The 16,937-nt window shown below is 34.7% G+C and overlaps 4 protein-coding genes across 4 annotated transcripts; all 4 read right to left on the bottom strand.

Annotated features, from left to right (window-relative positions):
- LOC18768730 lies at positions 9,807–10,295 on the bottom strand. The gene has a single exon (XM_007201050.2). It carries the CDS (start codon positions 10,293–10,295, stop codon positions 9,807–9,809), a length of 489 nt encoding a protein of 162 aa, XP_007201112.2.
- Positions 12,245–12,682, bottom strand: LOC18766253. Its single transcript, XM_007200002.2, has one exon. The coding sequence runs from the start codon at positions 12,680–12,682 to the stop codon at positions 12,245–12,247; it is 438 nt and encodes a 145-aa protein (XP_007200064.2).
- Positions 13,388–13,837, bottom strand: LOC18766895. The gene has a single exon (XM_007199163.1). It carries the CDS (start codon positions 13,835–13,837, stop codon positions 13,388–13,390), a length of 450 nt encoding a protein of 149 aa, XP_007199225.1.
- Positions 14,931–15,347, bottom strand: LOC18767933. Its single transcript, XM_007200763.2, has one exon. It carries the CDS (start codon positions 15,345–15,347, stop codon positions 14,931–14,933), a length of 417 nt encoding a protein of 138 aa, XP_007200825.2.

Genomic DNA, 16,937 nt, shown 5'->3' with positions numbered 1-16,937 from the left:
ACCAATTTGTTGTGGTTGCATTGTGATTATTAACATGGAGCACGAATAATTATGCCTTTTTTACACTACAGAGCAAAAAAAATATTTGTGCCTAAAGCCTGATATTGTAGTAGTGAAAGAACATTAATGTATTGAAATTTCTGAAAATTCAACGGTGTTGATTTCTGGCTAGAATGGATTGATAAGGAGTTAGACCTTTGCATTTCTATGAGCCACTTTTTGATATTGATGATAATATAAACGACATGTCTAAATTCCCTTACATTTCGATAAAAAAAAAATAAAAACTCCTTTACACTTAAATTTGAATTCCGATAAATTAATTAATTTAGTGCAGGCCCAAATGTTTGTGTGGAACCGAACAGGATAAATTCCTAAATAATTACCAACGCAATTTCCACCAAATTCATCATCTTCCGATTTGCAACGGACTATCAACAAATTAATAAAAAAAACTAAAATTAAAAATTAACAAAGTAGCCACAAAATTCTTATTATATTAATCTTTCCGAGGTTGAACAAACGAAGCCCTAATGTGAACCATACAATGAGTCTTTTTTACATCAATTTCATACTCACCATTTATATTTGAGTTGATATTCTTTTTGCGTAACTGGTCAAAGACCACAGGAATAAGGACACAAATAAAATATTGTTTTTTTTAATATTTGACACAAATAAATTATATTTGCACTTATTTCTTATAAATTTCTTATAAAACACGAACAATGGTGCTAAATTCATGCACATGGGACACGATTTTACATTGGGGGCAAAAAATCGTGGCACAAATATTATATATTTATTATCTGATACTTTTTTAAAGGAAAAGTAAGTGATTATTTAGACAGAAACAAACAAAAATTGTGTCTTTATCTGACTGATGTGACATACCAGACGAAAAAACCATTTTGTGCCTAACAATTTATAAAAATGTACATATCTAGTAACTTTTTTAATATATTTTTTTTCGAAGTAAAGTTTGAGGAAAAGAAGAGTGATTTAAAATTGCTTTAGAAAATTATTTACATTTACCAAAAATGTTATGATTATTGAGAACTAACTTTCAATTGAATTAGAACCACTCTTTTGATCAAAGAGGGAAGCTTCATAGGCAATTTCCCATAAGGGTGAAGGACCAACTTCTTCATTGGATTATGAGAAAGAAAAAGAAAAAGAAAGTTCAATATTTAAAGATATAGACTGCCATTATTATTGTTAGAGTGACTTGCATGAGCTTGAGAAATGAGGAGGACACCCGTTATTTGGATGCCAAGTCTTGTTTTCACTCTTCTTTTCCTCAAACTTCCATAGTGATACGCATTATCTGCTCTCTCTCTCTCTCTCTCTCTCTCTCTTTACACAGATGATTTAGAAGATACGCTGACTGAAGCTATGCTTTCTCTCAACACTATGAATGGCAGCATTGAGGAGGTAAGTTTTCAACCTTCCAGGAGTTTTCCTTGCACCTTCCAAGAGCTTTCTCTCAACACACTATGACAGGGGTGAAAGGATCAACTTCTTCATTGGATTATAAGAAAGAAAAAGAAAAAAAAAGTTCAATATTTAAATTCATTGTTTGCTCTCTCTCTCTCTCTCTCTCTCAAATTCATTGTCTTCTTTTTCACTTTTCTTTCTTCCTCCAACTTCCACAGTGATCAAATTGAATCAAATGAGAAAAAGTCATTTAATATATCCCCATTGACAGGAAAAAATTCTAATTATTTTATGGGGTTTTATAATAGTAACATGTGAGCTGATGGCTTGAAAGATTGTACATGACCTGTGCTAGAAAACAACTGATGAGAAGCAAAACAAGGCCAGTCAAAAAAATCACCAGGAATTCACTTGATTTGGTGGAATGACTTAAGTTAGAAAAATAAATTGTTAATGGCTGCAATTAAAAGGCTAATTCAGAATTAGTGCTGGTAACCCTTTTTTTTTGTAGAAGCATGAATGCTTTTCAATTGATGCTAAAGATTATGTGTAAAACAAAGAATGTAAATAAATATGAGTCTGTTCTGTAGAAGATAAGGTCTGCTTATTATTAAGTAATGTTTAGAGGCAAAGGAGATCACTCATATATTTACATATATGATAAATACTTTTTCTGCATGCATGTCAATTCTCTTTATTTGATTGTTTATGGTAAAAATGTGTTTGTTTATGGTCTGGATATGAATTCAAAGACTTGTACTGGTCACTTTTAACCTAGAAGCTGCCCTTTGTGGTAGATTTTGCAAACTTGCAAACAAAAAGGAAGAGAGAGAGAGAGAGAGAGAGAGAGAGAGAGAGAGAGAGAGAGAAGAAGTGTGTGTGTGTGTGTTGTCTGCCAGTGCCGCACTGCCACACGACACTGAAAAACTATGGGAGCAAAATTCCGTAGTGTCACTTCACACATGAATTATTCCAATCTACAAGCATGCAATTTGACCATATCTTTATTACAACTTTATCTTGGGCACAAAGTCTTCTTCAATTGTACTATTGACCAACTGATTATAGTTACAAGGAAGATTGGAACGCCTGGAAATATTTAAAGTAATGTTTATAGTTGTAGAGAGGCATTATATTAAAATCATCGTTCATTTAACAATATATTTATTAAAGAAAAAAAAAAAAGACAAACTAATGAGAAGGAGGAGGGGAAGAAGAAGGGGAGAAAGTAATTTTAACTCTTAAACCACTGAGAAGAATATCCATGCATGCAGGGCACGCATATTAGGGGTGGAACCCCCGTACATATCATTTTTCTAGGGAAAGAAAGAAGATGGAAATTAAGCTGTAAAAAATTATAAAAATCAAGTCTCCTAGTCATTCATTGGTGACTTTTGACCAACTGATTTGGTGACACTGATTTGGTGATGATGGGATTTTGAATAATAAAAATAAATTAAAAAACAATATCATGAAACGCCAGGAGATGGTAAATTTAAAAGTAATGTTTTTCTTCTGATGGTCCTCCATTACAATTTGATGGATGGAAAGTCATGGTTTTCTTTCAACAACATATCATATGATCATATGATTAATTTGGCTAAACATCTCTAACTATTTATGGGGTTAAGCTTTTCTGGGTTGTCTTGACGGCGTGAAGGCTTGAAGCCTCTTACTATTTTCAGTTGTAAAATGGTGGCCATCTCTCTACGGCTGTAGAGGACCATGTGGCAGAGAAGAGGAAAAGACATTTTGCATAGCGGAGTGGGGAAGAAGAAAAAGTACTGAAATGACATGAAAATATAGCAGTTTGTGGGCTTGCAGATCTTCACTTTGCAGCCATAACGATGGATTCAGTACCCCGCAGCAGCAGCAGCACAGCTCACCATATTTTTTTGGCCGGTTCAAAATTAAGTATGAAAGAGCAACCATGAAAGCCCACACATACATACACACAGCAGTAACACAGATTAACATATTCAGATATGTCCATCATCCATGGCATATGTCCAATAGAACAAAACTCTGTTTGTTAATCCCAGAGAGAGAGAGAGAGAGAGAGAGAGAGAGAGAGAGAGAGATCAAAGAAAACCCAACATTTTATGAAAGCCATGAAACCACTACAGCAACAACACCATTCAAATTACCAGAAAGAAAGAGATCAAAGAAAACCCAGTAGCATTTTATTAAAGCCATTAAAAAACTACAGCAACAACACCATTGGAAGTACCAGAAAGAAACAGACTAAATCGGCTCCTGTATCCATATCTATGGCGGTGGGCTAAGGGCTTGGGTAAACGTGGTTGCTGATGACCTTGTTGGCGTTTGATGTGGTTTCAGAGGCTCCAGAAGAAGCTGAAGGACTATTAGTATCATCTGAAACAGAGCAAAAGCATTGGACAATTTTATCAAACATCATCCTCTTCACTATCCTCTTCTTCACAGGGAAGACACTGCCAGGTTTTGGTTTGAACAACCATGGCTCAGCCTGGGTTTGATCTTGAGATGGGCTAAAATTCAGCTTTATGGGCTCCTTTGGGTTGTGCTTTGTTTTTGGGCAGAGGAGGTCTTCTTCCCCATCTGGGTTCAAGTGCTTCAACGCCTTCTCTGCTGCATCTGCAGTTTCCTTCATTGCCATCTCTCTCTTTCTCTCTCTGTGAATGTGTGCTTCCTTCCGTATGTGTTAGTGTGCTTAAATAGAGATTGGTCCTCTGTTGTCATTGGCCACACTTTCCTGGCCAAATGCAATCAGACCAAGTTGGCGTGTGGACTCCACAGCTGGCCTTGAGGCTCCGTGGAGGGCTTTGCTTTGCACATGGGACATGGCTGGCTGGTGTTCAATCTTGGAGGTAACATTTGGCCAAAAAGGCCACAACATGTTGACCTCTCAAGTAAATTTGTTAGATTTGATGCTGTGTCTCTGAAATTTTCTTTTTGGCGTCGCAAAAACTCTCAATGGGTGCACCAATCCATGACCAGGCAGAGAGATTTTTGTGTCTCTGTGTGGTACGGTGTACCCTTGCACGGTGCTCTCTCTCTCTCTCTCCAGGCACCCTTGCACAGTGCACTCTCTCTCTCTCTCTCTCTCTCTGTGTGTTTCTGGGATATGCATGGGGCCAGTGGGTCCAAAGTGTATCATTACAAGCAAGAAAATTAGAACATTGACCCCCCAAAAAAGCCATTTGTTTTATATATTTCTTGCACATGTGGCTGGTAAGAATTTGTTCCTTTTTTTTTTTGTAAGAAGTTGTTTCCTTTTAATTTATATCATAGATCTGGGATATTTATACCATTTCAACTCTACTACTGTTACTGTTAATAGTTTTTTCTTTTTATCCATACCATTGTTGGCTCACTTAGATATGAATTTTTTGTGTTTTGAAGGTGATTATCTGCTACTTAGGTCTGGAGTGTTTTTTTGTTTGTCTGCTCTTGAAATTGAAGACTCAAAGCGTGAGCTAAGGTTGAAGGTGTGACTTCTAGTTTTTTATTTTATTTTACTCTTTAGTTGTATTGAAATATTGTCTCCACAATTTTAATTTGATTATATACTTTTTTGGGTGGTTGCACTGTAGCTATTAACAAAGAGCACAAATAATTATGCCTTTTACACTAAAGAGCACAAATAATATTGGTGCCCGAAGCAGAGTTCAATCTCTCACAATTGGATGCATAGATTCATGGCATTACATACAAATTGCAAATTAACAAATTAATCCAAAAACAAAATGCGAGAAATTAAAAAAGAAATTTAAACGAGTAGTGAGAAAATGCTTATAATATTATATATTGGATGTTGAACACAGCCACTCACAAGATCATCTTGCGAACAATTGAGTACTTTTCCACATCAATTTCATTTATCCCATTTATATTTTTGTCGATATTCTTTGTGGGGATAATTAAACAAGTTAATCCCATCATCTCTTGCTAACCACATACAATCATTAGCGCTACAATCATTCAACAGACCTTTTTCATCGACTTTGAACGCATCAAAAGATTTATGTCCACCGTTCCACCGCAGGTTGCAAAAGAAAAGAGTTGTATCGAAAAAGTTGGTGCGAAACTCCCATTCAAATTCCTGGTTCACTGCAAGTTCATGGATTCCCAGATCGGTGTCTTTGGATTGACAATGAATTGTAAGAGTGTCTTTTGACAACCCGTTGATAACATGCACCCGGTACTTGTTGAAAAGTGAATACGTGACTTGGGTTTGGCTGAGGAAGATAACTAGGGCAAGTAAGAGCATGGAAATGTAGGATAGGCATGGCGCCCTCATTGGCTTCATTGTTTCTGTACTTGGTTGCTGTAAATTTAGTTGAATTTTTTTTAATTATGTATATGGGTTTAAATAGCTATCATTTACTGATTAGTCCAACCAGTGGATAAGGTCAAATTCATTTCAATTCATTTACTTACCAAATAAAAAAAGTTTGCGTTCATTGTATTAGTCTTTTTTTGGGGTCAATGTTCACTGTATTAGTTCATACCTATTATTGGGTGAAAGAAGATATGTAACTGAAACAGAAAATTTAATGTATTCGCTTGGTGCCAAAGAATAAGAATTAACGCCATTTGGCAATTTAGTTAAGAATTAATTCCTTATTTTACCAATATTAAGATGAAGTCAATTTTTCAACGGGATTTAGCCGAGTGAAAAGGGGCCTCGATTTGCAAATGAATGGTCTCAAGTTCGAACCCCATGTCACCTTGATGAAAAAAAAAAATCATGTCAAACAAAGTAGGGCAAATATTCAGTTATGTATTCTTCTCCGATATATATAGAGGTATTTATAAGGAAGTACAACATTAAATAAAATAAGAAATAAATCTAAATTACAATAGGAAAAAAATCTCAATTATAATAGGACTAGATAAATGGGTAAGTAACTAAAATCCTAACTAAGTAAGGAATTGCCAACAATTGTGTGTGTGAGAAACCCCTGTCTCCTTTATACTGTTATACGTTACATTATGACTTGTATTAAAAAGAAAGAAAAAAAAAAAGATGAAGTCAATATGCAGATGAATCTCTTCCATCTCAGTTTTGGATGATTGCTATGCAGGGGATTGAGCTTAGCTTGCTGCTATTCTTTGTGTGTGAGCTAAGCAGGACATTTTTGTGTGCCATATTTTTGGTACCACTCTTTTGGCCTTTGCTTGTTGAGTGATTTGCCTTCACAAATTTAAAAATTGTACTGCTAGACTTGTATGATTGACATCTTAATTAGTAACAGGTTGCCTAATTGCACAGTTAAATTTGCAATACATAATATTCTTGTTTTCTACAATTTCTTCTTCTACTTTTCGCTTTCTATCGATCTGAGAAATTTGAGTTCTCCCTAATGTTCTTGCTCCTTTGCATCCCAATTAGATCTCCCCACCCAGTATATTAGTTAGAATATCACTTTGTGAAAAGAAAAAAAAATCCAAACTCTAACATTGGGTGTAGAGATTCATTTGGTCTTACACAAGTTGCAAATTAACAAATTAGCAAAAATAAAATGTAAGATATAGCATCAAATGAAACAAGTTGTGAGAAAATGCTATAATAATTTCATTGATTGGATGTTGATCACAGCAACTCACAAGATTATTTTCCTAGCGAAAATGTGACTACTCTTTTACATCAATAATTTCATTTTTCCCATTGATATTTTAGTCTATATTGTTTGTGCGGATAATTAAACAAGTAAACTCCATCATCTCTTGCTCTCCACATACAGTCAGAAGAACTACAAGAATTCAGCAAAGCTTTCTCATCGACTAGAAACGCATCAAAAGTTTTATGTCCACCATTCCACACCAGATTGCAAAAGTAAAGTGTTCTATCAAAAAAGTTGATGCGAAATTCCCATGAAAATTCCTGGTCCACTGCAAGTTCATGAACTCCAAGATCGTCGTCCTTGGATTTACAATGAGCTGTAAGAGTCTCATTCGTCAATCCGTTGATAATATGCACCCTGTACTTGTTGAAAAGTGAATAGGTGACTTGGGTTTGGCTCAGGAAGATAAGTAGGGCAAGTAAGAGCATAGAAATGGAGGATAGGGATGGTTTCATTGGATTCATTGTTTCTGTACTTGATTGCTGTAAATTTGGTTGAATATTTCTGATTACATGTCCAGTGGTTTAAATAGCCATCAATTACTAGACATAGTCCAACCTTTTTCTTTTTTCTTCTTTTTTTTCTTATATTGCTTGGTGCCAAATAATGGAAATTAATGCTGAGTTATGGAAAAATAGTATCTCTTACACTTGAAGGGCATGCAAATTCCAAAGGGTGCTAATGGATGCCATGAGGCATGCATGCAATCAAAATTCAAAGACTGCATTGATTGCTCAAGCGTCTTAGTTCCTTAAAATTAAGAAACTCCTATAATTTACAATAATATCACCAATTGTATTTTTTTAATAAAAAATCTCGACCGATAGAATAATATTTCATTTATTCATATATTTGTAAAATACAAGTAAATGCACAAACACTAAATATAGAATCTCGGGATGTTATATGTTTACATAAGTTGAGTTGCTCAACATCTAGTATTGTTTTTGAATTATCAAGATATATAGGGAAATTTGTTATTTTGTCATATTTATTTTATGTTTCTGGATAAGAATTATTAGGTTATTATTAAGGTGCCTCAGGAAATGGAAATTTCAAATTGAATACGACATGTCTTATTCTCTATGTCCCTCCTTCTCTCTCTATCTACCATAATTATACCGACTTTTCAACTTTGTATTCAACTAATTTCTTCATTTTAAAATTAAAAATAAGAAGTCAATATGGTTTAGCCTAAATCCTAGATCAGTTTAGAGATTTTTGTAGAAATGTCACTTGAACTTATACCTCATTTTCAATTTGTCAAAATCCATGATTTGTCATCTGACTTTAACATCATTCAATTTTCCTTCCATTTAAAAGGGTATTTTTAAGAATATTTTATAATGAAAAAATCATTATATAAAAAATTGTATTTAAAAAAAAAATCTCATCTTCCTCCATCCCAAGTGCTCCACTTGCGGCTCCGACCAACCTCACCCACCTTGAAATTCATCCTCCCTTCCCTCTTCACAGTCCCTTCCTCCATTCCCCACCCCTTCCTCATTCTCTCTCTACCATGGAACACCTACCCTTCACACACAAATTCCCTCAGCCAACTTAGACCAAGTCCACCTTTTTCTTCTTCTTTTTTCTTTTTGGTAATTTTCCTAGTGATGTGTTTTTTGGGGCGGGGGTTGGGGTGGAGGAGAAAAGGTTTTTCTCTCTTTTTTCCCTTGAAAATGGAAAAAACTAAAATACCCTTAAAATGGATGGAAAATTGGATGGTGTTAAAGTCATATGACAAATCATGGGTTTTGACAAATTAAGGTGACATTTCTCTTAAATTTTTCTTTAAATTGACAAATTGAAACTGAGGTATAAGTTTTTTTTTTTTTTTGTTGAGAAATTCTATGATTGCATTCATAATTCAGTCAAAAAAACCACTAGCTACAAAGGGCTAATACAAACTAGCCACAAAAGGGCTATTACAATAACGGAGCGGTCTAATATCAAAATTAAGAAAATCATGTATGTCTTCACTAACGATCAGGCAAGATAGAAGAAACTTTGGCATAGGCATCCCAACTAAGATTGCAAACTTAGAATAATAAAAAATAGATAAAGCTTGAAAAAACCAAGCCATAACAATACAAACAAAACTCTCACAAAGGAGAGATGAAAAACTCTCACAAAGGAGAGATGGAAAACTCTCACAAAGGAGAGATGGAAAACTCTCACAAAAGGAGAGGTGAAAACTACACAGAGAACCCAAAGAGTCTTTGCAACTTATTCCAAATATAAAAAAATTGCAAAAAAGATGGTGGTGGAGATCCGATGCCGAAATGCATGTGAAGATCCGACGCTGAGCCGCAGCTGCCTATAATGGTTGGATGAAAATCATAACAAAACTAAGACAAATAGGAAAAATCATTTGTCTCTGAAAATGGGGAAGAGGTGAAAGGAGGGAGAGAGGAAGAGAAGAAGGGAGAGGAGGGAAGAACAGTGACTTCTTCCCCCCTCAAAGTGAAAAAGGCTCTATAAAAATCCCATCACTTTAAGTAATTATCAAACCATATGCCCAACTTTAGTTTATTTTCCAATATATAACCAATTTAAACTCGTCCAAATTTCAATTTAGATTCGAATTGGGTCAGCGTGAGCTTGTTAAAATTGCAAACCAATTTCACATAATTTATTGGTCTCAAATTCTTTATTGCATATGGGTAGTGATTTGACATCTTCCTTTACAACTCCTTGGATCATAACTACATATAGGAAGTGCAACTCCTTGGATCATCATCTTAATTAATTAATTAATTACCACCCTGGTTCCCATTGATGCTGAAGCTCGTCACGGCCTTCAGGAGTGTTTCTGATGTAAATCCCATCATCTTTAGCAACCCAAAAGCACTCTTTCCAGTTGCATCTGTAGTGAAGCCAACTGCTCTTAGACTCATCCTCATGCCAAAACACCTGAAAATTAGCGTGTTGATGGTTGTTGTGGATGTTGCACCAGAAAAGCGTTGTTCCACCGAAGTTCTCTTTGAAACCCCAGTTGAACTCATTCCCGGGCAGAACGTCACGGATTCCCAGATCGTCGTCCTTGGATTTACAATGAGCTACCAACGTTTTTGAAGCCCCCATTTGATTAACGACATGAACAACCCATTTATTTATCGGATAACCCAAGTTGGTCTGATTAGCTGAGTTTGCATGATATGGGAGAGCCAAGGCTGCTAAAAATATTGCAGCAAACACAAAGAAAACCACGTAATTGGGTTTGAAACTGAAAGGAAATATAGTCATTGTTTTATCTCTGGTTTTGAGCTGCAAACTCAGTTTTCTTGTTGGTTTATATATAGGTAGCCAAACTTGGGTATTTATTAATCATTAATGGAAGTTTGTACTATTCATTTAATTATTTGAGGAGTTATCTGCCTCTTTCTTTTTATTTTTTGATTTTTTAAAGATCTTTTCTAAACTCACACACACGATATGGATGTTAAGACTCGAACTCAGAATTTTATTTGGAGAATAATTACTCCAAACCACTACACTAGTGAGTCGTTTGCAACTTATCTGCCTCTTTTGTGAGTTGTCACACATGCATGTAGAGAAAACGAGGAGTTACATTGGCAACTCCCATAAACTTTTTGTTGCACTCCATTTTTCATTCTTCAAATTTGGCGACCACTTTTCTCACTCTTCTATTAACTCAAATTTCATTTTTTAGTGAAATTAAATATATGGCTGTAAATGCAAATAAAGGAATAAATTAATCTAAAATCAAATGTAAGATGGCTAGGTAGTGATAAAATGCGAACGTTGTTATTTTCATCATTGTCTTATATTTTCTTATTTATTTTATCTTTAAAAATTTTAAGATAAAATTATCTTTTTATAAAATGACTTCCAAGGACTCAGGGAAGCATGAACCTTCGTCTTCTTCTCCTTCAAATCCAGATCACTATGAACACCAACCCCGCTATACAACTCTTCGTGCTGAGCTCACATGCAAGTAGCTTCGTCTATGAAAAATGTTTGCATAAAAAAAGGATTTAGGGAATGCTTTGTTGATGGATATCCATAAATCCTTTGGTCTTAGATAGCAATGGATGAACCTTTGTTTAAGATAGGCACACCCACTTTTAGTGGTAGAGTTATGATTTCACATTAGAGGGGGCCCTTCACAAAATTTTAAAAAATAGTTAGAAGGTTCTCATTTTATTCGGGCTCAAGCGCTAACCAGTTAATTAGTTAATACTACATTAACTACTCGTTTTGGCCCACTTCATACTATCATTTCATATTTATTGATAATATATACATTCATTATAATCATAGTTCTTATGAATTCAAATGTTCAAATGGTTGAAGATTAATCTCATCATCTACACTATTCAAACTCAAAAGAAATACAAAAATGTTCATAAATCCCAATGTTAAACAAAAGAGGAAGAGAAAGAAATTATTATTATTATTTTTTAAATTGAGAATTTTTAGTGCAAATATATCATAAACTATTCTTGATTTAAGGGAAAGCACTAGAAGGGTGATTTAAAGAAGTTTTCAAGAAATTAATCATAAAACGAGAAATTCATGTCTGGGTGCATTTTAGACTACATGAAAATAAATTTAGTTTAAAAAAAAGACCATATGAAAGAAATAAACTTTGTATAAAATAGGAACACTTGGAGATAAATTGAAGATTTTGCTGTGTTAATTTTCATAGAAGTGTTTTTTAAAATGTCTATATAAAAGTCTGAACATATATAGAACTGAACTTTCTTTTGGTTGTGAAAATATAAGTGATTAAATATTACGATTTTAGGAATAATGGTGAGTGGGAGGTACGGTACATGTACATGTCTGGGGAAATAAAACGGGCACTCTAAAATGCTTATATACCTTGGCGAATTAATAGCATTATGGATGGAAATAAATTTTGTTTGGAAGGAAATCCCGAGAGCCATCTTGACTATTTTTGCTAATGCTCAGAAAATTCGTGACTATTTCTTTCTTATCAACCAAAGTCTCTAATGTTTCGTGTATGAGAATTATCTGGTTATTAAAAATGTGTTTAATAGGGAAAATGAGGAAAATTGTCACCGAAACTCAGGAAAATGCTACCAGAATACATGTAACACTTTCACATAATTTTCTGGGCTGTATTCTTTATTGCATCAATACTGGAAACTGGACACCCTAATTCCTTTTACAATCAGATAGTTGTTGCCATGATCATCAAGCGTCACCTACACCTCCCATTTATGAGAAAACTCATCACGATTTTCAGGAATAATCTTTATGTAAATCCCATCATCTTTCGCAATCCAAATGCAATCTTTCCAATTGCATCTATACTGAAGCCAACTATGGTCACCCTCCACCCAAAACACATCCAATGCTGCATGCTTCTGGTCCGTGCTCATGTAGCACCAATACAACGTCGTTCCAAAGAAATTCTCTTTGAAACTCCAATTGAACTCAGTCCCCGGTGCAAGGTTTCGCTCGCCTAGATCGTCGTCTTTGGATTTACAATGCGCAAACAATGTTTTTCCGGCGCCCAAGTTGTTAACCACGTGCACATGCCATTTATTATAACGAATTCCAGGGCTTCCAAGACATGGGGCACTGAGGGCTAATATTGCTACACAGACGAAGAAAACCACATATCCTTTGAAAGCTCTCATTGTTTTGTGTTCTGTATGTAACGTTAAGGTCATTTTCTTCTTGTTTTATATTGCCAAATTGATCTGGTTATGGAACTTTGGATTATATCCATATAACTCTTTTCCAAGTTTGCATATTTTCATAAACGGAAGCATATTAATGACGTTCGACTGTAGATTCATTGAATTAACTAAGGAATTATCTGCCTCTCTTTCCTATCCATAAGGTTTTTTTGCCATCCGTTTTTTTTTTTTTTTCCTATTTTCTAAAATTATGAAATACTTTGAAGCTTAAAGACGATCAATTTATGACTATGCGTGGAGGTACACTTGTGCACCTAATGTTGTCGGTGGAGTCCTTCGTATTTGTAATAACCTTGTGTGGTTATCTGTATTTGTATTGATTCACTGAGAACGTTTATGTCTATAAATGCATGTTATCGTTTTTATCTCAAAAAAGTTTCAAAATTATATTTGGTAGCATCTTATTTAATTGAATAAAATTCAATTCATTGTATTGTATCGATGATGTGGTCCTTATTGCTTTTTGGATACAAATTAAATACAACAAAAGAGGATAAGCACGAAAGAATAATTAACAAAGATTTTTTTATTAAAAAAAACAACGAAAATTATATTTTAAAGAAGATGCATATACAACCTCAATTATTAATAAACATTAAAATTCTGAATAAATTGGACTGTATATTGAAATCTTGATTATTATCATCGCCATCCATCTTCCCATTTCTTGGCAAACACATCACAATCGTTTGGAAAATCTTTTATGTAAACCCCATCATCTTTTGCTGTATAAATACAGTTCTTCCAATTGCATTTCTGAAAGAGATAGATGTCTTGCCAAAAGACTTTTAGGGCAGCATGGGCCTTGGCCTTGCTTATGTAGCACCAAAAAAGAGTTGAGTGGACGAAGTTTGTTCTGAAACTCCATGTCGTATTTGCCCCTTGCGGCAGATTTTGAATGCCCAAATCATTGTCTTTGGATTTACAGTGGACCGACATAGTCTGGTTGTCGTTCAACCCATTGACGACGTAGACATGCCAGTTTGTGAATTCTGGAAACACTTCGCTATTAGATGAAGGAGAGCACCAGATGGGGCTTATTGCTATTGCAAAAGCAAGAACAAGTAGGTGGGTTTTGGTGATCGGGCTCATTGTCGTGGCTATTTTTCTTTCCCTTTTGCTCCAAGTTTTCGTTCATTATGTAGTTGGAATTTTAACTAATATATGATGGCGTGGGAAGGTTGGTATTTATGTTTTGACATGCACAACATGAAAATTATGACGATCCAAAAGCACATTTGATTTGAGATTTAATAAGATATATTAATTCATAAGAAAGGTCTTGGGAAATTGATTGCATGCACAGTATTGGGAAATAATAACGCTAAAAATAAATCTAATGGATAAGCGTGTTTATATCATAAGAAAATAAGAGTTGATTAGTGTTGATAAGTTATTATCAGAAACTAATAGAGTTGATGAGTGTGGATAAAATATGAATGAATATTGCAATATCAACACAATCATTGTCATAGTCCAAGTTTTCTGATATGCGTGGAGATACGAATAATGTAATTAAAGTCGGGTATTACGTCTTCCCTTTCAATTTCTAGTATTCAATAAAGCTTTCCCTTCTTTTTCCCATTTTTTTAGCTCTTTTCATTCATTATATACTTGGAATTTTAACTAATATGATGGCGTGGGAAATGTTAGTATTTATGTTTTGGCACGCACAACATGAAAATATGACAATCCAAAAGCACATTTGACTTGAGATTTAATGAGATGTTAATTCATAAGAAAGACCTTGTGAAATCGATTGCATGCACAATATTAAGAAATAATAAGGCTAAAAATAAATCTGATGGAGATGCGTGTTTGTATAATCAGAAAATAAGAGTTGATGAGTATTGAGAAGTTATAATGAGAAACTAATAGTTGATGAGTAATACTAAAGTATCAATGAATATTGCAATATCAACACAATCATCGTCATAGTCCAAGTTTTCTGATATTCATGGAGAGACAGAATAATGTAATTGTTGTCAAGTATTACGTCTTGATTCCTTTAAAAAACAAAACAAAATTTCTTTAACATCACAAGTCATTCAATAAGGACATAGGGTGCGTGATAAACATAAATATAAATCTCATATTATAGGGATGGTTCAAACGAAATCTTCTTGTACTTGTAATTGGCACAGGGGGCTAGCTATTGAATTTGATATCTTGAAAAGCATCTAAACTAAGTATGAGCCCAGCGTACATATTTGTTTTGGGGAATGTCTAGCAAATATTCCGTGTCGTCCCTGACATCCCATTTGCACTCTCTGAAATCGCACTTTTTGAGAAAATCATAGTCACACTTGAACAATTGGGAGGTGCCAAGAGGAGCATCTTGTGTTGCTAAACGGCAATCCCATGTTGTTGTGCCCAAAATGTCTGTGTGGAAAGTAAAGCTGTAAGTCTCTCCCTTTCGGAGCCAATGCCTGCCCAAATCATCGTCAAATGATGTGCAATTCACCTCCAACTTGATGTTCCCGCTAAATCCGTTTCGAATGCTTACTTTGAAGTCACCAAAATAATAAGGAAAGTTAGCGTTGCATTGAGCAGCCATGGCTAACAGCGTCGTTACAAGTAAGAAAACCGCGTTGCCCGACATGGTGCTCATGGTTTGGTTTGATTTGATATGGCCTATTCTTTCTTATTATAGCTTTTATAGGCGGGTGATGAGTGTTTATATACGTTCAGTAAGAGATTAGTGTAACATCTGGAAATTAAACTTAATTGTGTGCAGTTTGTGACATAATTAGTCTCAGGTAATTATAAGTAGTAACAGTAAGTAATAAACTTTTTGATAATCACAAACGTATTGAGGAAAGTTGGACACGGACTTATAAATTTGACCCAATTTGTTTTTCCCTTGTGGATATGCTCTTACTGATGAAGCTAGCCTGTAGAAAGAACCCTATCTTCAAGTGCTTGTCCCAGATCAATTGCCCCACAAAAAGTGCTTTTTGAGCCTATATTAAACAAAATATTCATGACCTTATCCTTATGTGGTCACGCATCTCTTAAATTAAGTTTCAAGAGAAAGGGAGAATAGTATTTATTTATTACACTAATGGTGTTGATAATTGATACATTTTTGTTTAAATGAAGACAGATTTAAGGAAACAAAAAACATGGGTCCATGGAATGCTTTTTGTGCTATCATGAAGGAAACATGTATATATTATATACGCGCTCAATCTCTCAACTACATCTACATGCATGTTCTTTTACTGCACATAGCTTCTCAACTAAAAAAAGAAAAAAATCACAACCAAAACACTTGGGAGATCAACGTGGCCACTTACGAAGAAAAACTTAGTTGCAGTGGGGATATCACTGTTTTGCTATCTTCGGCTAATGTACTTTGTAGAAGTGTTATCACGCGTGTCATAGCGTTATTGACTTGAATAATAAAATAGTGATATCCCCATTTCATGTTAGTCTTTCTCCTCACTTTGGCCATGCATTATAGTAGAAGCAGAAGGTGGTTGTTTTCTGTAGAGGGTGGATGCTTTTCGGGTTACTAATTCAATTCACTCAATAAATTGAGCTGCCATCCAAGCTAACACTTGGGTCACCTCATTTATGGTTTTATTTCTTTTTAAATAATAAAAAATTGACCAGACGTATTAAATTTTTCACACATTATGTGTTCAGTCTCGACCTTTACTGAGTTCCACACATTTTTGTCAGGTGACAGAGAGATGGAGAGTTATTGCTCACTGACGCTCCAGACTCAAACCCAGCATTGCAACACATAAACTCATTCATGGCCTAGAGCTCTTTCAATCGACCAAGTTAATGCTAGGTTGGTCAAGTGGGTGATTTTGCTTTGATGAATTGATGGTAGGCAAGATTGCCACAATCAAAAGTAGACGTACGAGAAATGCTGCATTTTTCTGGAACAATTTATCATTCATTTATTGTAGCAAGAAAAGAAGAAGAAGAAATAATGTCCATTTCTTGGTCAAGTTAATGATGTTCTCATTTTTTAATAAGGAAAAAAAAAGGACGCAACATGAGAACTTCCTAAGAGGTCATCGTTAATGGTGTTCTATCTGGATTCTGGTAAATGACTTTTTTGGTGATGGTTCTAATGATCATGACCTTCACGACTACGATTGCTTCCATTATGAAATATTTATGCAGATGAATTCTCGGAATGTTTTTTCTTTGTTTTCTTTCTGGGAGAACTTCT

Source organism: Prunus persica, chromosome G8 (assembly GCF_000346465.2).
Source record: "Prunus persica cultivar Lovell chromosome G8, Prunus_persica_NCBIv2, whole genome shotgun sequence".
NCBI classification, from domain to species: Eukaryota; Viridiplantae; Streptophyta; class Magnoliopsida; order Rosales; family Rosaceae; genus Prunus; species Prunus persica.
This window is presented reverse-complemented; position numbering and strand designations above follow the sequence as displayed.

Bases quoted from the DNA above. Each gene is read 5' to 3' on its own strand.
- LOC18767933 (XM_007200763.2), bottom strand. From the start codon at position 15,347: ATGTCGGGCAACGCGGTTTTCTTACTTGTAACGACGCTGTTAGCCATG.
- LOC18766895 (XM_007199163.1), bottom strand. From the start codon at position 13,837: ATGAGCCCGATCACCAAAACCCACCTACTTGTTCTTGCTTTTGCAATA.
- LOC18768730 (XM_007201050.2), bottom strand. From the start codon at position 10,295: ATGACTATATTTCCTTTCAGTTTCAAACCCAATTACGTGGTTTTCTTT.
- LOC18766253 (XM_007200002.2), bottom strand. From the start codon at position 12,682: ATGAGAGCTTTCAAAGGATATGTGGTTTTCTTCGTCTGTGTAGCAATA.